This window comes from Ustilaginoidea virens, chromosome 5 (genome assembly GCF_000687475.1).
Source record: "Ustilaginoidea virens chromosome 5, complete sequence".
Lineage (NCBI taxonomy): Eukaryota > Fungi > Ascomycota > Sordariomycetes > Hypocreales > Clavicipitaceae > Ustilaginoidea > Ustilaginoidea virens.
The window spans coordinates 2,622,929-2,646,919 of record NC_057320.1 but is presented as its reverse complement, the minus strand read 5'-3'; the positions used below and the strand labels follow the sequence as shown (position 1 = coordinate 2,646,919).

Sequence of the window (23,991 nt, the reverse complement as noted above, 5' to 3'; positions counted from 1 at the left end):
TCTGTCTTGTTTGTTTGTTTTCACATTGTCACTGGTCGTCTGTGCGTTGGCAAGACGGTGAAGGTGGAGCCTTGGATGTTCAGCAAGTCGGGGAGCTTCACATGCTTGCATTTCCGCAGCCGCCGGGAAAAGAAGTAGCAGGAAAGACGGAAAAGCGCGCGGTGCGGACTATGGACTTATGGGTAAGATAAGGGGGCGGGGGGGGGGGAGGCTTCATGAGGGCAAACAAAGCCCATGTTTTTGCATGTTTGCGAGGGCAGCTGTGTAGTAAAGAGCAAAGCTGGAGTGTAATTCTACTCATTGCGGAAACCAAGCCGAGCTGCGTAGCGCGCGGGCATCCATCCAATGTCCCCGCTGACCATGCTATGCTATGCTATGCTATGCTGTGCTATGCTATCCCTGGGCCGAAACGCATCATCTGTGCATTAGAGAGGTGTCTGTGATGCTGGCGGTGTCTAGTTGCTCGACTCGGGGCGTCCAGGGCGCTGGCTGTGATGGTACGCGTGGGCCAAGAAGCCAGTGGGGCAATGGTGATGGTGATGATTGTGCTCATGTTTCTGCTCGTGTATCCGAGTAATGCTTCGCGTTTAAACTGCCTTGAGCCTGGTCGGTCGTTTTCACTGGCTTCTAGCCCCCCAAAAGCCAAGCCGCCAAGCAGCCAAGCAGCCAAGTAGCCAAGCAGCCAGCCAGCCAGACAGCCAGACAGCCAGACAGCCAGACAAACCCCCTGATTAAGCCGGCCGGTCCCTCTCGTGACGACGCGGCACCCATCCTCCTCTTGCACGACGCCCCTTCCGTGACTTTGTATTCTCCCCCCCCCCCCCCCCGGTAAATAAGACCCTCCCTCCCCTCTGCCAACGCCGTCAAGATGCTTTCTACACGTACAGGAATGATGATGAACTGCAAAGACTGCAATGTCTGTGCGTCCGCGTCCCCCAATCAACACCCCCCTCGGAGCGGAGCGCAGCTCTCTGGTCTCGGGACCGGTTTAGTTAAGTTGACGAGGCTTTGGTTTGGCTCGAGTGGTTGAGGGGGGGGCCCACTTACAGGAACAAGAAGACCAAGAAGAAGAAGAAGAAAAAGACCATCGGCTAGCAATGCCCGTCTCTCAATAGATGCCTTGAGTTCGGTACTGAAAGGTATCGTAGCTATAGCAAGGGGGAAGCGGCAGGGCCTTGTTAGCATGATCCAGAGTGTACATCAAGTCCCTTCTCCCAGAGGCAGGGGAGCTTACAGGCGAGTGTAGTAGCTTCCAAAGGATTTCCCAATCAGATCCGTCTCGACAAACTGCTCGGCCTCGTCGGCGCTGAGATGCAGCTGGAACCGCTGCCTCAGAGCGCTCGTCACCTGTGCCACCCCGACCGCGAAGCACGGCATCTTCGAGTCCCTCCCCATCATGGCCACCAAGTCTATGATGTTGTCGGCCGAGCGACGGAGTGCTGCCCGACCAAGTGTGTCATGTTAGAGCAACGCAAAACGGCGCTTCACGGTGGCAGCCGCCTGTTTTCCGTCAAAGGGACGTTTGAAGTTGAAAAAAAAAAAAAAAAAAAAAAATCTTACCCTGAAAAGCCTGCTTGCACAACGTCTTGTAGTCGTCGTAGCCGGGCGAGTTCAACCCTCCGAGCACGCTTACATACTCGTGCGTGAGCTTGAACGGAGCTGCCTCGAACCCGACTGATCCCGGCGAGTTGGACAGCATGAAGCCGAAATCAATGTGGATGATGTGGCCCTCGCTGTCTACAAGGACGTTACCGTTGTGCCGATCCTTGAGCTGCAGCACGTATGATATGATGCTGTACGCGGCCAGGGACCGCTTGAAAGCGTCCACCCCGGCCCGATACGGTTCGCTGTCCGGCTGCCCGAAAGCCTTGACGAAGTGGTCCTTGAGCGTGGCGATCCGCTGCCTCGGGTTTTGCCCGGCTTCTATCGACGCCAGGGTCAGGCTGCGCTTGAGCGAATGCAGCGACACGCCGTTGGTGATGGTCTCAATGAGCCCCGACGACTCTCCCGTCACCAGGATGCGCATCAGCTTGACCCAGACGTTGACGCCGGCATCCAGCCATATCTTGTGGCACACGCCAATCAGTTGGCAGGCAAAGGCTTCCTGCCTCAGGTCGGCGCCAGTCTTGACGATGACGCTCACCAGGTCCCAGTTCTTCATCCAGCCGTAGGGCGACGACTTGCGGATTCGCTCCTTTTTGGCCTCCCACGCCTCGCCAAAGACGGCCGCGCTGGGGTCGTCCCGGTCGCCTCGCCGTTGCACACCTCCCGTCTTGAAATCGTTCTCCATCCGCTCTCTCCCCGCGCTGGCGTTGATTGCTGGGTCGATAGGAGTGTCCTCCTCCAAATCCGGGTTGCTTCCTGATGCAGCTATAATGCTCGTCTTGCCCATGATGGTTTCGAACGTCGGTCCTTGCTCGTCCATGTCGAAGCTCTTTTCTTCCAGGCTTTGCATGCTGGCGATGATCTTGGCTCGGATGGCGGCAACCTCATGCTTCGGCCGCTTGCCGCTCGTCGCGTCCAGTTGGGCCAGCATTTGCGACGCTGCCCGCATATGAGTCGCCAAGGCCGAGAAATCAGGTTGATCGGCCGAGGAAGCGTTCCGTGGCAACGTCAGCGTCATCTTGCGTCTGGTTCCGGGACTGCTCGAGCTCGGCGTGGACTGTCCCGATGTTGGCCGCGGCGACGGTGATTCCAGCGACGACTGGTTGCTTATGCCGCTGGATAGGCGTACTGAGCCGCAAGACTGACCGAACCTTGTCGCGGACCGGAGGGAGAGCTCCTCGTCCGACACGAGCATGGGGGAACTTCCCAAGTCACCCGAGGTCGGCTCGAAGACGCTGTCAACTATGGGCTCGGAGGCGCGCGTGGGTGGCGTAAGCTTTGGCGTCTCCCAAGACAGATCAAAGAGCCTGCGCGACCTGCTGGTGGGGTCCAGCAGCTTGGTCAAGACGTGTTGGTTGTCGGGGGTATCCGGGTCAAAGGTGAAATCCTCTCGGAGCACCTCGACCATCATGAGGTACGGCACCTTCTCCGCACTATTCAGCACCGTTGCTTCCGCAGGGTTCAGCCGCACTATTCTGTGGTGGCGGCTCTTTCCAGGAGATCCATTCGCCAGCGTCGGGGGGCAAATCACCGGAACATCAATCTCGGCGGGCAGATCCCGCGCGACAAGGGCCAGCTCTGCGCGCAAGGCGCTCATGCGTGCTTGCTTGGGAACGATGACTAGGCGGTTCGAGATGCCCTCGAGTGCGGTCAGGAATTGCGTCTGGGATCGAAAGTAGTGCTGCCTCAACAGCTTTATTCTCTGGGCGGAAGAAAGATCGGCAGGGTTTAGAGCAGCCTTGCCGTTATGCGAACGCCGTCTGTGAATAATAATCCCGCCTTCGCCCGATCGGAGCCCCAGACCCGCCGACACCGGGGTAGAAGGACGGCTCGTTGGCTTCGGCGATGGCAGCGGTAGGGATGCTGAGCTCAGACGAGCCTCCAGCGACTTCATCTCCAACGCCGAGGGTCGTTTCCTGTCAGCAAGGTCTCTCACCATTGGTGATGGTGCCGACATGGGCAAGTGAGACAGACTCCTATGCGACTGGCGACCTTGAGCGCCGCCCTCGGACCCCAGCAGCGAGCTTCGGGCCTCCTTGACGATCTTGGGCCTTGGGCTCGCGCCCGTCACTGTCTGCGCTGTGGCTATTGCCTTGGCCATGTCGTCCGTCTCACGGGTGGGTTCGGTAACAGCCTGGGGCTTCCTTGCCTGCGCAACGGCGAGAGGTCCTGCCCATTTCGGAATCATGGGCAAGGCGACACTGGCCAAGACGAAGCTAGACAGGACAGTGACCGGTAGCACATTGTCCTGTATTTTCTCGTTCCGCGCCCTGTCCGCCAGACCGAATACGATATGCTGGACTTTATTGTATACTCTCCGACACGTCTGGAAGGCGCCGGAGTGCGGGTTTGCAGATAAGTCGTAAAGGTACGTCTGGAAAAGCCAAAAAGTCTGGATTTTCGGGAACGATTTTATTTTTTGCGGCCGAGTCGAGAGCGTACGCAGTCAGTTCTGATTGATTCTGCCGTTGCCATGCTCGTTTGACTAGTACGTACCAACAAAGCCGCTGTTACTGATTCTTCGCAGAGGTCCAAGAGGAACTCCTCTAAAGCCATGGACTCATTGTCGACGCTGATTATGAGGTGGCACAGCTGGGGCAGAAAGAACTCAATGTCCTCGTAAGGAAACTGTCGCAGCTTCTGGCACAGAACATAATGAATTCCCACGTGATCGGCGTATCGTCTGGAGAAATTGGAAGGACAGGCCGGTCGGGTCAGGTCAGGTCAGGGCCAGGTCAGTTCTGCCTTTTTATTTATTTATTTTTATTTTTTTTTTTATTTTTTTGCTGCCTTGCGCCTAGAGAAGGAGATGACCAGACTTACGAGAGGTAGGAGACGGGCAGAAACGGGTTCGAATTGAAGACGTCAGACTCTATAAATCTCTGCAGCAGATCCCACGACATTTGATGGTATTTTCCACGATGCGGAGAGACGAGAAGCTAGGGACGGTCAAGGGGCGAAGAACTCGGTAGGGCTGCCTCATCTAGCTTATGCGGGAGGAAGGGGTCGAAAACTGGCTCGTTTTCGCATGGCTCTGGGGGGAGGGGGAGCAGGGAGGGATTGGAGAGACGGAGTCGGGTCAGCGATGAATCGACAATTGCGGCCCGTGGTCTTGTCAGCGGAGCAGGATTGGCGGAGACGGGCGGGAAAGCGTCGTGGGGGAAGTCGATTTGTAGATGGAGCGGATCGGGATGGAGAAGGGCGTCAAATGATGATGCGGATCGTGAGCAACAAGTCAGTAGTAGCCAGGGGGAAGGGGCACGGGGGGCGTTGGAGTGTTGGAAGCTGGAGGGGCCTGGAAGTACGGGGTACGGAGTGGGTACCTGCCGAATACTCCGTACTCCGCATGTACTGCGTACCTTACCGCAACCAGCAATAATCGCAGCATATACTTTAGGAGGTAGGTAGGTACCTAGTAGGTAATTATAATACCTACCTAGGTACCTAGGTACCCAATAAAGTCACGCATTGTGTCTGGTGCCGTCAACACTTTTAGTGCAACACCGTGCTCACCCAACTGCCAGGTAACCATGATGTGTCATCATCGTATGCACCGAAATTGAGCACTGCAATCGATGCTGGCTGGCTGACATCTTTGCGACACCTTGACAGCCAAACCCTGACGAGCAATCGTCTGCTAGGCCAGCGTTATCCTCGTATCATTAGAATTTGATAATTGAAAGAGTCCGACTCATCAACATCCGACGACCTAGGAAGTGGTAAATGCTATCATCATCATCATCATCATCATCATCATCATCATCATCATCATCACCGTCACCTTTGCAGCGCATCGGCATAATACGCGGAGACGACGTCTCGGTCAGTTGATTCAAAACAATAGCCATCCATATGTGTCCGTTTGCGTTCCGTTCCGCACATGCTTTTTACATCGTCTTAGCTTCCACGACGCAACCTTGCATCCCATCCGTTGCTCCTCAACGCCAAACATAGATAAACGACGTTGACCTCTTCCAAACGCCCTTCAAGATCCCAAACCATGTTGTATTCGCCCAGTGTCAAATGTTTTTTTGTTGTTTGTTGTTGTTTGTTGTTGTTGTCGTCTTTCTCGCATCCACCCGTCATGTTTTCCGTCGTGCTTTGCCAGGCCCGGACCAAGCCTCACATGTTGCTCTCCCAGCTCCACGCTTCCCGCTCCGTCGTTAAACTTTTCTCCTCCGGCCTGTCCCTCTTGTCTTTTTCTTGGGCTCAGAATCGTCATCGCTCTCGCTCTCGGTTTTTGCCTTGGACTTGCTGCCCTCCTTCTCGTTTTCGACACGGCTTACAATGTCTCGCAGGAAATCCCATTGGTCGTCCGTTTCCACAACCTGCTTCAACATTGATGCCGTGACTCTCTTGGACCCCTTTTCCTGCGCGACTTCGGCACTCTTGGTCACCATTTGGATCATGAAGAGCTCGAGCGCCTTGCCTACAGCGATGGGGGTCTGTTGAGCGACTTTGCCTACCTCCTCGTCGGCCTGCATTATCCGTTTTATCCTCGCGGTGGGGAACTTTGTTCTGACGGGAGAAGGTTCAACAAAGGGCGCAGGCGGCGGGGCTGCAGCGGCTCTTCGCGGAGGCATTTCCGAGTCGGGATGCGCGCAGAGGTGCTGGAGTTTGGAAAGATGGGAGTGGTGGAATCCCGACGGATTCTGCGGTTGAATATGCCTGGGAGGATGCGACTGCGACGGGATTGGATGGGTCTCTGGCAAGAAGGAGGATGAATGAAGACGGTATGGCCTGGGCGTGGCAACGGGCGTGGCAACGGGCGTGGCAACTTGGCCGGAATCCAGGCCTGAAGCCAGGTATTGCAGGGGCGAAGGAGGGAAGTCGTATGCTGTGTATGCTGTGTATGCTGTGAATTCAGGCTCGATATGTTGTTGGTGCCTGAGTGCGGCTGGGGGCAGAGGTGGAGAGTAGGGAGAGTTATAGGTCTTGTAGGCCTTGTAGGCGGGAGGGTGCGATTTATATTGGCCAGCTGGAGGATGGAGTTGCGATGCAGCCGGGGTGGGGCTGCTGGAGTAAAAGGAAGACAAGTCTGGCGACTTTGGCGCGTAGCTCGACGAGGAAGAATCGTCTCTCGACATGGCGTGGAAGGGGTGGGTCCACCTCCCAAAGGTAAGAACGAACCAGACGATGTCTACTTCCGTACTCTGTAGTCGGTACTCTGTAGACGCGATGGATTGATGGGTAAGGGGAATAAAGTGAGCTGCAACGGCGCCCCCGTTCAACCAACACGCGAGGATGGAGAATTCTCGGCTCGACGGTTGACCGACAGAAGTTATCCAGGGACCAGGACCCCGGAAACTTGGTGGGTGCGTTGAAAAAGTCTGGTCCGACAATATTATGACGGTCGTCTCTTGCAACAGCGGCTGGTGGAGCTTGACAAGTCAGCACTTCCCCCCGTCCTGGTTTTTGAGCCGAAACCAATGTTGCCAAATTACTCTATCGAGAGAGTTGGTTTGCCTCGTCGTTTAGTGATGGGGGTGCAGGTGCGGCTGGATCGGGATGTTGCGCAGGCTGGGGCTGGGGCTGGGGCTGGGGCTGGTGCAGCGGCGTTTTCTTTTTGCGGATTCCAGAAAGCAGGTAGGCCCGGCTTCGCCGTGGGAAAATCCGCACAAGAAACTGACAGAGCTGGCAGCTTATCTGGGCGTTTGCAACCCGCACTCTGGCGGCGAGTTAAGCTCTAGACTCTTGGAGGTGGCGGACAGGTGCCTATCAACGTACTGTAACACCTCAGTCGCTTAGTGGAGCTCGACACACTGAGACGCACCAAGACCCCTCGGAGAAACCGCCCCGAATAGCAAGCCGGCAGAGGAAAGCGCGAGCTTTGATGGCGTCTGGTCTGGTCTTAGCTGCTGGCACGGAAATCGGGGAAACAGCGATCCAGGGCAAGCGAAGCCAAGAGCAACTGTGCGACGTGCGATGCGTAGCACACAGCGCCTTGGCGGGGAGAACGGGACGACGGCGCGATTATAATTTCATTCATGTCCTGAGGTAACTGACGAGGGCCGTCGGCCAGGGGGTCATGCTTGGGGTCTTTTTTTTGTGGCGGGTGGTTCGCGACTGCCGTCTTTCAAGATTCGACACAGACAAGGCCAGGCCAGTCAGCTAGTGGATGGACATGGACATGGGTTTGTTGGGAGAGGGGAAGGAGGGGTGGGGGGCGTGTGGAACCATCAGTCAGACCAGACGACCAGACCAGGCAGGCAGGCAGGCGTGTCGTACTGTGCTGTACTGAGCTGGCTGGCCAGACCCGGGTCGGACGCGACTCGTCACTAGTAGATGGGTGGATGGGATGGATCGTCTTGCCTTTCGCGGGCGATGTTTGTGCGTGGGCCGGCTCCCAGACAGCTGGAGGAAGGCGTCAAGTTAGGTACCTACCTACCTTAGGTTAGGAGGGGTGGACAATAGTTATGACTCGAAGGCCGAAATAACGGAAGGCGCTTGCTTGATGGTCGACCGGTCGCGGCCTGGCCACTCTCAACCAGGGCTAGGAAGGAGGGAATGCGGGCCGTTTATATGCGTCGCCGCGGGGGGGGGGGGGGGGTGGGCTTCATCTTTGGGCTGTTGGGAGAGGAGAGAGCGCCTTGCCCTGGAGCCCATGGAGTCAGCTGTCTAGGTATGTAGCTTCTTCTGCCAGACCTCAAGAGGCGTACGGAGTACGGAGTACTGCGTGCTGCGTACTCCGTGCTCTGTAGTACGTACTCGTGCGTACTACTGGCACCGAGTATATTTGGCTACCTCGCCAATAGGTCCACTCAAGTCCGGTCCGAGCTTGGTTAAAGAACAGATTAGAGATAGGTACTACCTGACCTCGGGCGAGGCTTGCTTTGCTTGCGGCAGGTACCAAGAAGGTGAACAAAACCTCGGTTGGCGACTCAGTACGGAGTAGTCGGGTTGAAGGATGTCGTGGCTGAGTCACGTGGCGCACCCTGCCCCCCCTCGTCCCCTGCTGCAAAGCGCTCATGACTCGAACAGACGCCCGAACCTACGCCAACTGCTTACCCCGTACAGAGGAAGCGAAACTTTCCACCTGCACAGTTGCTGTAGCCAAAGCAAAAACAACAAGAGCAACAGCGACGACGACGACGACGACGACGACGACGATGACGACGAACGACCAAGAATCCTCACCTCCTCCATCTGCCCAACCCTACGTCGTATAGTGGCATCAGTGTTTCCCGAACCATCCATGTGCCATTACATCCCTCTTTTCGGTTGCGGTCTGTCTCGTCCCAGGCGCGACTTGTTGCAGCGGGCGTGGACTCTTCTTCGACCAGCACTTTCCGATACACGGACCGGTGCGAAGAACCCATGCCTCCCAGCACCTGGTATACTATGCAATCCCGCCGTACTTTTCCCTGGCGAATATCGGCGGCTTGCGCAGTTGTCGATCCCTTGTGACCTGCCGCCTCTCTACGCGACGTTTCCGATTGCTTCAATTCCAGTATTTTCGTGCCAAAGGTCCGGCTTCTCCTGGTCATATGTGTCAAAGGTGAGAAACAAGACAGAGACACCTCTCCAGTTCCGCCCAGCCTAAAGAGCGAGGCACCGCAGCATGTCTTTGCTCTGAACCTTCAAACCCGGTGGTTCCTATGATGACAAAACTTATGAGCTCCAATTCGGGAGACAGCAGGGCATGGACGAAACCGAGCGTGTCGTTTCAGTCTGATCGCCGCTAGGGTTTCTGATGTGCATATATCCTGCTTGTCCGTGACGGTAGTTTTTTGACTTGATCTAATCTGATACCTCTTCGTCGCCAAAACTGTTTTCTCTTCGTGCTGAAACGGCGCTTTAGCCCAGCTTTTGTCTAATTTGTCCTACAATAGCTTCGAGTCCTTGCAAACGTCGACCTCTCGTCCCTGAGAGTAGCAGAGAAGCTACCGGCCAAGCATGCACGCCACCTCTAAACTCCATTGCGTCTACTTCGACGTTGCTTCTTCGTTGACGACGGATAAACGCCTCGACATCCGGTGCCAGGGTTTCTTCCTCGCCATACACGACAAAGTAGCCCCGTTCGGGACTGACGGTTTCCCAAAGATGCACGTCCTCGCAAAGGCCTGGTGATGCCGCGGCATCCTGTACCATGGAGCCTGCGTACGCCTCTCCATATCTCCATAACCTGCCCCGTTCCAGATAGTCTACTCTTGACGGGTAATGAGTACTTGAAACCAGTGTGACCCATGGAGATATCAGAACAGCAAGCCGCGGGACAGCCAAGAGCGTTGCACCGTTGAGTTGTTCGTCCTTGCTCCCTTTGCCCAGCTCGCGCAGGAAACTGAGCGTCAAGGTCCCCCCGGCCGAATCACCTGCCACGCACACCTTGGATGCGTCATTGACCAATTCCAGGACGTGTCTGTAACCGAGAATCGCTTGGTTCACCTGGGTAGGGTGTGTTTGATCTGGAACCAAGCTGTATTCAAGCGCGAAGATGGCCGGGTTGTTGAACTTGGTCTTGCCTAGTAAGTGGCACATGGCTAGGAGAAATTCAAGATAAAAGTAACATGACCCCAGAGCGAAGCCTCCCCCTTGCGCATCCATTGTAAGCCTAACGGGCCTCCAGCGATTTAGCGTGCATGAAGCCAGCTTACCGTGTATGTAGTACACAACCACGTCTGGTTCACGTTTCGGGTCGTGCTTAATCCAAAGGCCGGCAACAGACGTGTCGCCCTGGCGAGCGCATGTTAGCGAAAAGGGTGCAAGAATCCATGTACATGCGAGAGAATGGGACATGCCTCTTCCACCACAACCTCCTCCAAACGAGCTGGAAACGTGAACCACCCGCTCCTGAACATCCTCCATTTCAGAAGCGGGTAGGCGAATTGCTTGGACAGAAAGACCTTGAGGGTCTCAGTCGGGAAGTTGATGAACCCATATCGAACGATGCGAATCACCACGTCTTCAAACAAACTGGAAGTCCGAATAAAGAAAGGCTGTGAATCCCGGGCCTGGACGTAGCGGGAAATGACATGGAACGGCAGATGAACCACTTCATGTTGGGACGGTCGAATCAGCCAAAGATTTCCTCGTCATCAAGGCTTGAGAGCGAGATTTTGCCCGGGCCCGAACCTCAGGGGCTGCAACTTACAAAGTAACGGAAGGGCTGTGTAGAGGAGACGAAGCGTGGCAAAAACCCCCGAGGTGAAGACTAGTTGCGGCGCAAGAATCACTCCAGCGACCAAGCAGTCGAGGATGGAAACAGGACCAAGTATCATGGTTTAGTCTGGTCATGGAAGCGGCCCAGTGAAACCATTCCGCTTCTCGGCCTACCTAGGTACCTACCTACCTCTAACCTACCTACCTCCTAGGTAGACTTTGGGGTGGGGAGCGGAAATGCGCGAGGGCAAGGCGGGAAACGAGAATGGGGGGAGCGTCCACGTTGCACTGGGCAAATACAAATGCAAAATGATATGGAAAGATGGAATTGATCACAAAGTTTGATTCTGAAATGGGAGAAGTTGGCGGCGATGACGCTTCGTCTCCGCCCTTGAGGTCGCTGGGGAGGTCCATACCTTAGGTACCTAGGTACCTAGGTACCTGAGGTACTGTAGTTTGACCTTAGGCACCTACTGTCGCACCAAAAGTGTGACGCCACACAATATGTGACTTTATAGGGTATTATATACTGCGGTACGTCCGTACCTACCTTCGGTACCTTTCCTAGGTGGTTTAGTTTTAAGAGGTAGGTACCTGTTGACCACTACCAATTGGTGAGGTGTTGGTGCGTGTGGCGTCTGGTGCCTTGCCGCGTTGCTGCCGATTTGCCGCGGGGCGTCATTCTTTAGTACCGTATCGGGGACCAAGCACGAGCCAGGAACTCTCGATAACGAGGAATAAACGGGTTCAAAATTAATTTTTATCCTGCGGAAAGTATTGCAAACTTTATCCTGCAAGACAAAAACGAAATACGGCCGCAGCAGAGGAGGGGACAGACAGGCCGTGGAATCTGCGCTGTATTAGGTAATGCGCATCGGATCTGTGCTTTACCAGCCCGCCCAACATTTTATTTTTTAAGCATTTCAGATCCGTAGAGTCGCTAAGATCGGGATTAGATTGAATTGGCGTGGAAGCTTTTGCAGCCCTGGCCCTGCCTGCACCATCTGCCCTCTCGCTACCGAGTCTTGTTCCCGATCCTGCTCCTGACGCTTGCCGTGATGGGAGACATCTCGGCTGAGGGGATGGTGCAGAATGAGGAGGCGCCTTTCCCCTTAACGGATGCGGACAAGTGGGTGCTATCGCAGACAGACCAGGAGTTCAAAAGGCACGACTGGGAAGAGTTGAGACAAGTAGTTGGTGAGTCGTCATCTCGTTCAAACCAACCTTTCCCCGCTCTGGGCCAAGCCGGTCGAGCCGTCAAAGCACTTGCTCGCTTGCTCGCTTGCTTGCTTGGCATTGCTGCTTCTATCCCGGCTGTCCGCCCCCGCACGACATGCGTGGGTAATCTATACTCTCTAGCTTACTTGCCGTGGCATGAGCAGAAACAAACAACCTATCGGTTCTGAAAAGAAGGCCGTCGGACCTTAGACGGTACATGGCGTGGGCAGCCGAAACCAAGGCCCGGTATGGTAGCATGACGCAGTATCTGCTTTGCAACAGGCTTCCCAAATCGTGGGGTCAGCCGCCGTTTACGCCAGAATCCCGAGTCCCTTTCGAAAAGCCATCGGATTACGCGGTTCTGCTGAATGACTGGCCGTATGGTCTCGAGCCGGACATCGCCCACTTGGTGGTCTGGACTCGCACTCCGATCCCGACAGACGGCGACAAGGGTGACATGACGCCTGCGAGCAGAGCGCTGGTAGGGGATTTCGTCCAGAGGTACTTTGTGGAAGCGCTGGGCCAAGGCGGCGGGGCCAACGTGTTGTGGTTCAAGAACTGGGTGGCTTTGCAGAGTGTTCGCGCTCTGGAGCACATCCACGTCTTGGTGAGGAACGCGGACCATGACTCGTCCGATGGACTGCGGGACAGATGTGAGGGAGGGAAAGGGAAACACCTAGTTGCGTGCGTGAATAGACTGCTTTGCTCGGGATAGCTAGGCGCCTCGCGCTTCGACTTCAAGCATGTCTGTACTTGAACCTTGAACGAAGGGGGAGCTAGCTCAAATATGCCTGGGACAACCCGGATTCGACTCGTGATATGCAATGCAGTGCTGCCCCCCCCCCCCCCCCCCCCCCCCCCCCCCCCCCCACCACCTCCTTTCTTCTTCTTCTTTCTTTTTTTTTTTTTTTTTTTTTTTTTTTTTTTTTTTTTTTTTCCCACCAAATCTTGCGATTCGTTCATGCCGCCCTTCGTGCCTTGCGATTTCCCCGAGGAGGAGCGCCAGGTGAATCTCTGTCCTGCATCTGCGCCAGGTTCCGCCTTCCCATGCCCCAAAGACCCGAGCCCAGATACGCACCATATGCAGGCACCACCGCCCACAGGAGCCAGCCCCAGTTTCCGAGCAGAACGACAGCGATGGCAGATGCCCAGGTGACCCAGACAACGTCAAACAGGTACTCTGTCAGGCCGGCGGCAGCGAGGTCCTCCCCGGCAGATTTCAGAGCGCCCGTGGCTGCGTCATACTTGGGGCGGCCCGAAGCCTCCAGAACGTACTCGCAGATGAAGCTGGGGGCGGCGAACAAGCCGTAGGCGACGAGGGAGCGAGACCGGAAGACGAGATGCGAGACCAAGAAGAGGCCATGAACGAGGAGGGAGCCGATGTGGAGGTTGTTGAGGGCTGTCGTGTTGGATTTGGCCCGATCCTTCTTGGCCTTTTGCGCCATTGCGAGAGAAGCGAGGACCACGAGTTGATGAGAGCAGGCACGTCAGACGCAGACGCAGACGCAGAGGCATGAAGAAGCTGGGATGATGGAATCGCTCTTGGCTTTATTTTTATTTTATTTTTTTTTTTTTTTGGGCAAAGGCACCTTTTGCTGGGACGGGACCCACTTGTCCCCAGCTGGCATGTGTCGAAGCTTAGCTAAGCCCCAGTTCCAACTCCAACAAACAGTCCCAGCCGCAACCGGGAAAAGGTCTGGTGCCTTTGATGGACGGCCGGCCGCATTGGCGGGTTTCTGTAGTTACCGCAGTGCCTCAAAGGTGCCTACGAGTAGGTACCAGGTACCTAGCACAGCACTACTCCACTGCCACTGCGTACCTGCACGGTTGATGCAAGCTGCAGAAGAGCGTCCCGCGTCCCACTACGGACTACTCCGTAGGCCTTGCGCTGTTGCCGGGCAAGAAGCACCAGCTCTTGTCATCCAATCAGGCGTCGGCCGCTATAAACAACAAAAATACAAGCAGAAACCGCTGCGTGCTGCGCGCTGTGGTACCTCCAGTCCTGACGGAGCACACACAAAGCACGGAGTAGTGTGTGTGTACTCCGTACTGGGCAGCACGCTGCCTTCTCTGACTCGCGCAGCCCGTGCTTTCATCTCTGCAAACCGACTTCTTCCACGCCCACCACAACAAGCGCTGTGCATCTGCTTACCTCGCCAGGCGCGCATCCGGGCTGGCTGCCAAGTGGGTACGCGAAAGAAACCGCGGGACCCGAACGACTTGTCCAAATAATACTCGGTTGCGTGCTGCGTGCGTGCGTGCGTGCGTGCGTGCGTCGTCGATTACTTCCTCGCCTCTCGCTGGAATTTATGCGTTGCACCGACCAGACTTAACAGGTGGTGGTGAGTGGCACTTCCCCCCCCCTTCTCCCCCCCCACCAACCCCCAAAGCCCAGTGCCCAAAGCTGGTTGGCTGGGGACTGGACCCACCCTTTTACCACCCACCCGTGCCATCGCCCATCACCGCCGCTAACGAAACCTACCTACCTACCTGCCTGCCTGCCTGCCTGCCTGCCTGCCTGCACAGCTTGGATTTCTCTGGATTTCTCTTTCACCAGCATCACATCCCCATCTTCCCTCCGCCATTCGCCAACTTGCCACCTCCCCCTTCCGGTGGTATTGCTTCACTTGCTTTATCCTCTTGCTGCAAAAACAGGATCCTCCTCGTCTGCGCCCTTGTCTGGACCTGTCCTGTTGGTGGAAGAGAGCCGAGTTTGGATGGTGCAGATTGCATACCGTTTTGCCGACGGATTGCTCTGGGTGCGGCTTTCCAAGTTTCACTCCACAACCGTCCCCCCCCGTTGGCGACTTTCACAACTGCTACATGAGACGAGATTGCGGTGTATTTGCCGCATCACATCCTCAGTCATCGACTTGATCCGTTCAAGGCGCTTCCTCCACTGTACGAGCCTTTGCTTCTTCTCGACCAACGTCCTTGTGCAAAGCATCCACGCGGTTGCGTGTCAAGAAATCGTTAGACGCCCCGATTCTGCGATTCTGATGGCACAATCATCTTTATAGCTGCGCATTTCCATCGACGACGACTGCTCGACGAGAGAGAGATTGCATTCCTCCGCCAACCTGGGCTGCGCGGTCGACCTGGGATGGCGCCGAACCCGGCCGCCGTAGGGGGCCTCTTGCGGCAGGTCATCCATTACCACCTGGACAATGCCTCGTACGATGACGCCCTATTCTTTGCCGAACGTTTCGCTGCTCAAGATGTCAAGGCTCCCGACGCTGCCCATCTCCATGCGCTTTGTTACCTCCGCCTCGGCGACTATCGCTCTGCGTACGATGTCGGAAAGCCAATGGGATATCGCGGCGTAAACCTAGGTTGCTCGTGGGTTTTCGCCCAGGCATGCCTGGAACTGGAGCGGTACAAGGATGGCATTCTGGCACTGGAAAAGTCCAGAGGGCTGTGGTCGCCAAAGTGCAGCGTGGGCAAGCACACGCCTACAAGTCGCGCCGCGCATCCCGACAGCCCTGCTGTGCTCTGCTTGCTAGGAAAACTACACCGCGGCTTTGGCGACAAGAAGAAGGCCATAAGCTGCTTCGAAGATGCCTTGAAAAGGAACCCCTTCATGTGGGGTGCTTTCACGGCACTCTGCGACATGGGCATCAATGTACGCGTCCCTAACATTTTCAGATCCAACGACGGATTGTCGCACAGTTTCGATTTGGGTTCTAGTCCCAGTCCCGGAACGGTGACGACGACGGAACTCACGAGAGAGGCGTCTTTGTTTGCTCCCCCGGATGCCACGAGTTCAAAGCGATCGACGACACGAAGTGCCCCGGTAGAGTTGGGGTCAGACCCCTTCAACGTGGGCTTCATGTCTGCTGAAGTGAGCAGTCCAGTGGTCGACATGTTTACCGAGCCAGCCGACAATGACTTCATGGCCAAGATTCAAAATGCCCGTCAAAGAATGGCCGCGTCTGCAAACAGTCAGCCCTACGCTACTGTCATCGAGGGGTTGGAGACCCCCACGGGACTGTCCACAACGGCGGCCGATGCGTCTTCCCGCCAGACGTGTGGGCGTGACCCGCCTCAAGCACCATATAGGAGAACTAGGAATGCCCATGGTGTTGACGCCGGACCCGATGCGCCCCCACGCATGAATCCCAGGCTAGGGACAAAACGGAGCGGTAGAATCGGCCAAGATCAGCAAAACACGGATCCTGTATCCGAGCCGCCAATGACGACGACAAATGCTGCCGTTTCCGGCATGGCAGGCAGCACGAGGGCCGGCAACATGGTCGCCATGGAGAGGAAGCGTACATTGTCGGGCCATCCAGTTCCGCGATCGACAAACACGGACGAACATTCGACAAGGCGGAGTGCCAGGCTCAACATGTTCAAGCCCTCTGCAAAGGCGAACTCTGGGCCGGCAGCAGTGGGCACGTCGGCTGGGCGTGAGTTGAAAAAGGCTAGGCCCCCCGTCTCTCGCATCATCCGGCCAGGTTCCAGCGGTTCCAGCGTGGGCAGAGTCGTCAGCGGCAATAGAAAGCCCGTGGATGATCACACCGACATGGACCACGGGGAGTCGTCGAGGACACGAGAACCGCCAGCCCCGCAGCCGCCGCAGCCAAAGGCGGCGGGAATGGATACGGTGAGGGTCGAGGAGGCCCTCAAATGGATGCTGGATCTTATGAAGAAGTTTGGCAGCGGATACTACTCTCTGTCCAAGTTTCAGTGTCAGGATGCTCTGCAGGCATTCGGCTCCCTCCCGGCAGCGCAGCAGGGAACCCCTTGGGTGCTGTCCCAGATGGGGCGATGCCACTACGAACAAGCAGCTTACGCAGAAGCCGAGAAGCTGTTCCGCAGAATGCGCGTGCAGGCGCCGTCGCGCCTTCAGGACATGGAGGTGTACTCAACCATCCTCTGGCACCTGAAGCGCGAAGCAGACCTCTCGTTCCTGGCGCACGAGCTCGTCGACTCTGCGTGGCATTCTCCCCAAGCATGGTGCGCGCTGGGCAACGCCTGGTCATTGGCACGGGATGCTGAGCAGGCGCTCCGCTGCTTCAAGAGAGCCACTCAGCTCGACCCCAAGTTTGCCTACGCCTTCACCCTCCAGGGCCACGAGCACGTTGCCAACGAGGAGTACGAAAAGGCGCTCACGGCGTACAGGCAGGCCATTGCCGCCGACCGAAGACACTACAACGCCTACTACGGCATCGGAAGAGTCCAGGAGCGACTCGGCGCCTACGACAAGGCTTACGACCACTATTACGCGGCACAGACCATCAACCCCAACAACGCCGTGCTCATCTGCTGCATGGGCGGCGTTCTGGAAAAGCAGAAACAGATGGTGCCGGCCCTGCATGCCTACACCAAGGCGGCAGAGCTCGCTCCGAAAGCGGCGCAAACTCGGTACAAGAAGGCCCGAGCGCTGCTAACCGTGGGCCAGATCGAAGCGGCGCAGAAGGAGCTGATGATTCTGAAAGATCTGGCTCCCGACGAGGCCACAGTCCATTTCTTGCTGGGCACGCTGTACAGGAACACAAACGAGAGACAGTTGGCAGTCCGGCACTTTACCATTGCACTGGCGCTAGACCCCAAGGTTGGTTGGTACCTGCATCTTTTCCCTCGCAACTTTGCTGTCTTTTTTAAATAAAAAAAAAAATAACTACTCTCGCGGAAACAAATCGTGTCCTTGCTGACCAATTTATACCAGGCTGGGCCGAAAATCAAAGAAGCGATTGAAAGTTTCGAGGATGATGTGCAGATGGACGACTCAATAACGGCTTAAAAGGGACGACGAGGGACTCGCGAAGTTTGATGGCACGAAGTGTAATGGTAGCGGGCCTATGGCGTTTTACTCGTCTTTCGATCGTGGTCCGTCTTTGTTCTCCGTGAAAGGGTTGGTGGAAAGGGGGGGGGTTATGGTATTGAGTATTTCTAAACCGAAGACAAGGGGGGAGTTGGAGACTGTTTCAATGGGGAGCAGGACGTCGTCATGGACAAGGGGCGGGGAAAATGGATTGCGAGGTGTGCTGCTGGTCTGAGGAGGGACAGACGACAACAGAACAGAAGGGCATGGTACGGCACGGCACGGCATGGCACGGCATGGCACGGCACGGCATGGCGTTGGCGTTGAGGGTTGGGTTTTTATGCTTTGCGTTTAGTCATTGGAAGGAGTCATTACCAGCAGTTGGATAACGACGTGATACACGACGTGGACAGGATTGAACGAACGACGGATCATGGAACCCATCGGATCCCCCTTTTGCCGTGACGTGTCATGACAGCAGGATCTCGGCATGTCGTTTGACCTCTGCATATTGTTTGCGACGACACGTGGGCTTTCAGCGGACTGCTCGTGATGTTTGGGCAGCGACTCTGACGCCCTCGGTCGCTGTCAAGTATCTAACCTATGTAACTACCTACCTATGTAAGCCACGGCCCGTCACGGTATCCTCCTCCAGGTACGGAGCAGGAACCAGATACGAGCTTTCAAACTTTCGGACGCAGGCACGAGGCTGGCTGGTGCGAACGCCGCCAAAGGACAGATGAGATGATACAAAGTCGAGTCGAGTCGAGTCGAGTCGAGTCGAGATTAGTCAGCTCCTTTGCAGATCAGCACTCTGCAAACGGGGTTGCTTGCCAAAAACGGCTTAGCGCTCCGCGCATTTGCCAAAACGGCCGGGGCCAGCCAACCGGAATTCAGGAATGTCCCGATGAATAAAAATGATCGTTGGCTATGTTGGTTTTTGGCGCTAACCTGCCAGGGAATAAATAATAGTCCGTACGGAGCACGGAGTGAGTGCCTGCCTGGCTGCCTGCCCGCCCAGTCGCGCTGATCCAGCTTTTTTTTCCCCCCTCTCCCAACGTGGCTGATTGCGTTGCATGCGTGCATGTATTTATTTTATATGCCGCTTCGCCCCCCCCCCCCCGCCGGCCCACGCACCTCCATTTCAGTGCTTGCTCCTCTTCCCCCGCGTCTTGTTTTCCTCCTCCACTTGCTGCTCTTTCTTGGTCATTTTGACGAATCGTCAATTTACGCGACACCGCGAATCCCGATTCTGCGTTTCCATCTTCAGCCCTCTTTTTTTTTTTTTTTTTTTTTACCTTTCAACATGACTGGTCGTAAGTACCTTTTTTTTTTTTTTTTTTTTTTTTTTTTGCTTTTTTTTCTTTATTGGTAAAAGTATCAAGTAACGCGTTGGAGCCTCGGGGCCTTTTGCTCTCGCTCCGGTGCATGGGGTTCCTTCGTGGTGACGCAATCTCGAGAGGAAAGCATGGTGTCTGGCGACTTTGCACCTGTGCTTTATTGCCTTGTCTTTTCTTTTTTTTTCTTTTTTCCTTCTCTCTTGACGAAGAAATGCGTTGTTTCTTGTTCAACTGCACTCGCGTGGCCAGTCGGCATCTGACAAGCATCTTCGCACAGGCGGCAAAGGTGGCAAGGGCCTCGGCAAGGGCGGCGCCAAGCGTCACCGCAAGATTCTCCGCGACAACATCCAGGGCATCACCAAGCCTGCTATCCGACGTCTCGCCCGTCGTGGCGGTGTCAAGCGTATTTCTGCCATGATCTACGAAGAAACCCGTACTGTTCTCAAGACATTCCTCGAGGGTGTCATCCGAGATGCCGTCACCTACACTGAGCACGCCAAGCGCAAGACTGTCACGTCGCTGGATGTCGTCTACGCCCTGAAGCGACAAGGCCGCACTCTGTACGGGTTTGGCGGTTAAAAGTGCTCTGGACGGGTCTGCTATCCTTGGGGGTTGGGGTTGGGGTTGGGGTTGGGGCCGGGGGTGTTTTGTTTTGTTTCTTCTTGTTTTGGTGTGTACATGTGTGTGTATTCAAGGCTCTGATGCGAGGCCGAGGGGAAGCGCGCGACTGGAACCAGGCGGGCGAGGTTCCGTGGGGTCATGGCAAAGGGTCTACTCTGATTTCATATCACGGCGTTTGGGCTTGGTCAAAGGGCAATGGGCTATGAACGAGAGACAGTCGGCGTCAACTGGACGACATTCATCAGAATACAATCAAATTCTATGCATCGGACCTAGTTCTACATTCGCATTTGCATTTGTCATGTGCTCCACCTTGGGGTTTGTGAAGGCTCCCACCCTAGCTTGCTTTATTTAATGTTTGGGAGGTCGGATACCTTGGGGAGCGTCACATCCCAGCCCTTGTTTCCATTCCAGGCATGTCATGTCGTTGGCTCGTAGCGAGGCCCAAACGCCGTAGGGGCACGGAATCGTCTCGGCATACTCGAGGTTCAAAGCGAAGAGTAGAGGCGGGTTATTTCTCTCTATTTTTTTGTTTTTTTTTTATAATTTATAATTCATATTTTTTATTTTTATTTTTTTCACAAATACTTTCGCCCCGCGGCCGATACTCTCTGCCTAAAGACGGGACTCGTCACCTCGGTGTTTGCCCTGTAGAAGGGATTCATGACTGCCTTGACCCAGTTGTCGTACACCTCGGTGAAGAACATCTTGATGGCTTCCTCTGTCGCCGGACTGGTCGGGTTCGCGCCTATAGCTGTGGAAGACCGAGACGAAGTCGTCGACGTCGGGACAAGGGGTTGGTGCAGCAGCAGAAACTTGACGTTGGCGCCCGTGACGAAGCACGAGATGTAGTTGTTGAAGAACTTGTCGATGCATTTGAGGTACCTGGCGGACTCGCGAGGGTTTCGTTTCTTAGCGTCGCGTCATGAAGCGAAACATGGGTCGTCGCCGACTGACTGCCGCACCGAGGGGGATGGATGGAAACCAAAGCAAAGCAAAGCAAAGCAAAAGCAAAAGCAAGAGGGGTTGGTTTGCACGGAAGAGAGTGCCGCGGACGTACATTTGTCCCTGGGCCCATTGCAGCTCCTCGGCAACGTCTAGGCTGGAGTGCAGGATGAACTGGTTAAGGTGGCGGAGCTGGTCGGTGAAGCGCGACTGCCCGTCGCCGCCCTGCTTGGAGGTGCCAAACTCGTATTCGAAGAGGGGGTTGTCTTGGGCGCCGACGATGGCAAAGTAGTAGCTCATGGCGGCGGGGTGCCTTGGCAGAGTGTGTCGTGCCGAGCGCTGACCTGGGGATGTCGAGGCTGTCGCATTGGGCCGGGGATTGCTGGGAGGAGGAGGAGGAGGAGGAGGAGGAAGAGGAGGAGGAGGAGGAAGAGGTAGGAGGAGCAGTGAAGGTCAAGATGGGGCCAGAAGGCTAGAGCGGCGAGGCTGGCAGCGAGTGGGGCAAGCATCCAGCTGCAAGCTTGAGCTCACGGCGCCGGACGTACCAGTTAATCCGTTGGGTAACAGCCAAATGGCGGCGGCCGACCGATAGATTGACTTGGGAAAGTTTCAACTTGTCGACCAACACCAACTCGAGAGCCGCAAGCCAAGACGAATTGAATTGAATTCAAACAGGGACAATCTTCGAGCAAGGAAATCTATATATATCACGCATATATATATATATATATATATGTGGGGGGAAAAAAAAGAAAAAAAAAAAGACAGGCAAAGGCGGCTGATCCGATCCCTCCAGCCATGTTCGGCCCCTTTCGCATATCAAACCCCCTCTCGGGAGGCCTTCTCTGGAAAATCCCCTGGAGGCTGTCGCGCTTCCAGAAGCGTCGCCAGAGGCTGCGGCTGCGCGCCGTCGACAGCGTCGTCGCCACGCTGGACGCCGCCCTCGCCAGGAAGGGATACACCCTGGAGGCGCTGGAGCGGTGGAAGGCCGAGATGCCCACCGAGGCGGACATGCTGCCCAAGGACAAGTACACCATGTTTGACCGCAAGGCGAAGCGGTACAGAAAGGGGATTCACAGTATGGAGCCTGCCCTGTTTTTACGCATGCTTTTTGTTGCCACCCTTGTCCCCCCCCCTCCTCGCGGCTGTGTGTAAAAATAGAGATGAAGATTTGGGGACTGACGGTTTTCTCCTAGGACTGCCAAAATGGACCCGGGTTTCGCAAAGAGTCAACCCTCCTGGATACTGAGCCAGGGAGCGGAGGAAGGGGAAGGCGGGATGGTGTTTGGCGTCTTTGCGCCTTGTACGTGCGAGGGAGCCGTGAGCCTCGAGCCCGCAGTCCGGCGTCATCGATTCAACACCGCGTTTGCGAAAACCCGGCAAGGGGAGCCTGTGTGGGCGGTGGAAATTGATGTGTACCACTACTTGCTGTGAAGGGGATGGATGTCACCATGAATTATCGAGCACGGTCCCGGCCGATCTTGGCTGGACACGGGGAGAACATGCACGGGGAGAATACACACGGGGAGAACATGCATGGGCTTCGGGTTTGTTGGTTGGAGATGGGGCCATGGTACCGGAACGCGAAAACTAGCAATCTTCTCTCCCGAATGATACGGCGTACGCATAGACACCGGCACCCCATGCCTGGTCATTGCAGCAGACCCGACTCAACACGGGAGAGCACTTCTCCCGTCATGTCGAGTCGACAGGCATCACGCTTTTCGGGGGGCCCAAGGGGGGGGCTCTTCCGGCCTTGCATCATTCAATCCATCGGCTCGTGTCCAAAGCTGCGCATGTTCCCTGATTCCCAACACACGAGGTTTTTTTTTTTTTTTTTTTTTTTTTTTTTTTTTTTTTTTTTTTTAGGTGTTCATCTTAGCTATTTAAATAATAACATTAAAAAAAAAGGCGGCGCTTTTCTCGTTTGGCTCGCCCGTCCCGCGGGTGTAGGCCCATCCATCATCTGTACATGTCCTCGTCGTCTCGCTGCAACGCTCGACCGATGCCGCCTCGCCCTTCGTCGAAATCCTCGCGGTACTCATCCCTCACTTGTCCGCCGCTCTTGCCCCGGCCGTACTGCCTCCCTTCCTCAAACCCAGGATCCAGATCTGTGCGGATGATGCGCTCGTCGAGCTTGGTGCCCCCAATGTACTTCATGCAGTCCAGCGCATCCTGGTGGGTGTAGTACTCGACGAAGCAGAACCCGCAGGGCGTCTTCTGGAACCGGTCCAGACCCATGACGAGCCGCTTGATCTCGCCGCACTTTGAGAACAGCTCGTAGACTTGCTCCTCGGTGGTGTAAAAGGACAGGTTGCCGACGTAGAGCGTGGTCGAGCTGGCCAGGGGATCGGGCTGCTGGTCCGGGGGCGCGTCGCCGTTGGCATGGTCGTCGTCCCGATCGCGTCTGCGCTTGTTCTATCGAGGAGCTTGGGGGTCAGAGGGGCGATTGCTGGCCGAGAGGGAGAGGAGAATTGAGGGAGGGAGAAGAAGGGGCAAAAAGGGGGGGACCAACTCTGCTGGTGCAGTATGCGCTTGGTCTGTCAAGCCGATCGACTGTGTTTCTGGGACCGTGTCGCATGGTTGAAGGGTCGGGCCAAGGCGCAGATTTGGCGGGATCCGGGTGGCATAGAATGTAAAAATGTGCAGCAGCAAGGCGTCGAAGGGGGGGGGGGGGGGGAGCCCGGGTTTGGACGGCGTGGCAGAGAGGCGCGGCTTTCTTGTCGGGCTTCAGGCGATGCAACTGACACTGCCTCGTGGGTATTTGTCAATGGCAAAATGCAGCTTCTGGCAGCAACCGGATTGGATGGTTGGATGATTGGATGATTGGATGATTGAACAGGTCAAGGTCAGGTCATGCATGGTTAGGTTGGCTGACCCACATTTGCGCGTTGCACTTGGGTCAGCATGCGACCTCTGAAGCACCAGGCATTTGAAATCATCATGACTACTGTCACTTGGTACCATGCTATGGTGAGTGTGATGATGATTTGTTTCCGTGGCCCCCGAGGGCAGATATTCAATCTTGGGCAGGCCAGGCCATCTGCATTTGCATCTGCAACGCCGAATCAAACTGTCGACGCGGCGCGCTCAGCGCTAGTCCAGGCCCAATCTGGCGGTACAGTACAGCGTACACGGTACTTTGTCGGTACTTTGTCGGTACCTTGGAGGTACCTTGGACCCCCCCCCAGCAACGCCGTTTGTCTTCCCAACTCTGCAAGCTGCCTTCTCTCTCTGCTCCAACTTTTTCCCATCCCAGCGTGACCAGCAAACGCGGTTCGGTTCCCCTTTGTGCGCCGCCCAAAGCCCATCCATCTCGTCTCTGAATCTTCGTTGTTTGCCACTGCCACTTCCCTCGCTGTCGGTCGCGTCAGGCTTGCTGGCTTTGGGAAGAAC

At 55.8% G+C, this 23,991-nt stretch overlaps 10 protein-coding genes across 10 annotated transcripts; 4 read left to right on the top strand and 6 right to left on the bottom strand.

Moving 5' to 3' along the window:
- Positions 1-1,108: 1,108 nt before the first annotated feature.
- On the bottom strand, positions 1,109-4,508 carry UV8b_06493 (uncharacterized protein; the record flags this gene model as incomplete). Its single annotated transcript, XM_043143990.1, has 5 exons — positions 1,109-1,148; positions 1,235-1,439; positions 1,561-3,979; positions 4,102-4,288; positions 4,429-4,508. 5 exons carry the CDS (start codon positions 4,506-4,508, stop codon positions 1,109-1,111), a joined length of 2,931 nt encoding a protein of 976 aa, XP_042999925.1.
- Positions 4,509-5,768: 1,260 nt separating this feature from the next.
- UV8b_06492 (uncharacterized protein) lies at positions 5,769-6,692 on the bottom strand (the record flags this gene model as incomplete). The annotated part of the gene is made up of 1 exon (XM_043143989.1): positions 5,769-6,692. One exon carries the CDS (start codon positions 6,690-6,692, stop codon positions 5,769-5,771), a length of 924 nt encoding a protein of 307 aa, XP_042999924.1.
- A 2,710-nt stretch (positions 6,693-9,402) lies between these two features.
- UV8b_06491 (uncharacterized protein) lies at positions 9,403-10,823 on the bottom strand (the record flags this gene model as incomplete). Its single annotated transcript, XM_043143988.1, has 4 exons — positions 9,403-10,136; positions 10,200-10,278; positions 10,344-10,597; positions 10,697-10,823. The coding sequence occupies 4 exons, from the start codon at positions 10,821-10,823 to the stop codon at positions 9,403-9,405; spliced, it is 1,194 nt and encodes a 397-aa protein (XP_042999923.1).
- Positions 10,824-11,762: 939 nt separating this feature from the next.
- On the top strand, positions 11,763-12,637 carry UV8b_06490 (uncharacterized protein; the record flags this gene model as incomplete). The annotated part of the gene is made up of 2 exons (XM_043143987.1): positions 11,763-11,901; positions 12,087-12,637. 2 exons carry the CDS (start codon positions 11,763-11,765, stop codon positions 12,635-12,637), a joined length of 690 nt encoding a protein of 229 aa, XP_042999922.1.
- Positions 12,638-12,881: 244 nt separating this feature from the next.
- On the bottom strand, positions 12,882-13,367 carry UV8b_06489 (uncharacterized protein; the record flags this gene model as incomplete). Its single annotated transcript, XM_043143986.1, has 1 exon — positions 12,882-13,367. One exon carries the CDS (start codon positions 13,365-13,367, stop codon positions 12,882-12,884), a length of 486 nt encoding a protein of 161 aa, XP_042999921.1.
- A 1,272-nt stretch (positions 13,368-14,639) lies between these two features.
- Positions 14,640-17,668, top strand: UV8b_06488 (uncharacterized protein; the record flags this gene model as incomplete). Its single annotated transcript, XM_043143985.1, has 3 exons — positions 14,640-14,823; positions 14,943-17,479; positions 17,594-17,668. 3 exons carry the CDS (start codon positions 14,640-14,642, stop codon positions 17,666-17,668), a joined length of 2,796 nt encoding a protein of 931 aa, XP_042999920.1.
- A 1,327-nt stretch (positions 17,669-18,995) lies between these two features.
- UV8b_06487 (uncharacterized protein) lies at positions 18,996-19,608 on the top strand (the record flags this gene model as incomplete). The annotated part of the gene is made up of 2 exons (XM_043143984.1): positions 18,996-19,005; positions 19,307-19,608. 2 exons carry the CDS (start codon positions 18,996-18,998, stop codon positions 19,606-19,608), a joined length of 312 nt encoding a protein of 103 aa, XP_042999919.1.
- Positions 19,609-20,228: 620 nt separating this feature from the next.
- Positions 20,229-20,895, bottom strand: UV8b_06486 (uncharacterized protein; the record flags this gene model as incomplete). Its single annotated transcript, XM_043143983.1, has 2 exons — positions 20,229-20,535; positions 20,711-20,895. 2 exons carry the CDS (start codon positions 20,893-20,895, stop codon positions 20,229-20,231), a joined length of 492 nt encoding a protein of 163 aa, XP_042999918.1.
- A 498-nt stretch (positions 20,896-21,393) lies between these two features.
- Positions 21,394-21,844, top strand: UV8b_06485 (uncharacterized protein; the record flags this gene model as incomplete). Its single annotated transcript, XM_043143982.1, has 2 exons — positions 21,394-21,673; positions 21,792-21,844. The coding sequence occupies 2 exons, from the start codon at positions 21,394-21,396 to the stop codon at positions 21,842-21,844; spliced, it is 333 nt and encodes a 110-aa protein (XP_042999917.1).
- A 713-nt stretch (positions 21,845-22,557) lies between these two features.
- On the bottom strand, positions 22,558-23,176 carry UV8b_06484 (uncharacterized protein; the record flags this gene model as incomplete). The annotated part of the gene is made up of 2 exons (XM_043143981.1): positions 22,558-23,013; positions 23,111-23,176. 2 exons carry the CDS (start codon positions 23,174-23,176, stop codon positions 22,558-22,560), a joined length of 522 nt encoding a protein of 173 aa, XP_042999916.1.
- Positions 23,177-23,991: the final 815 nt, after the last annotated feature.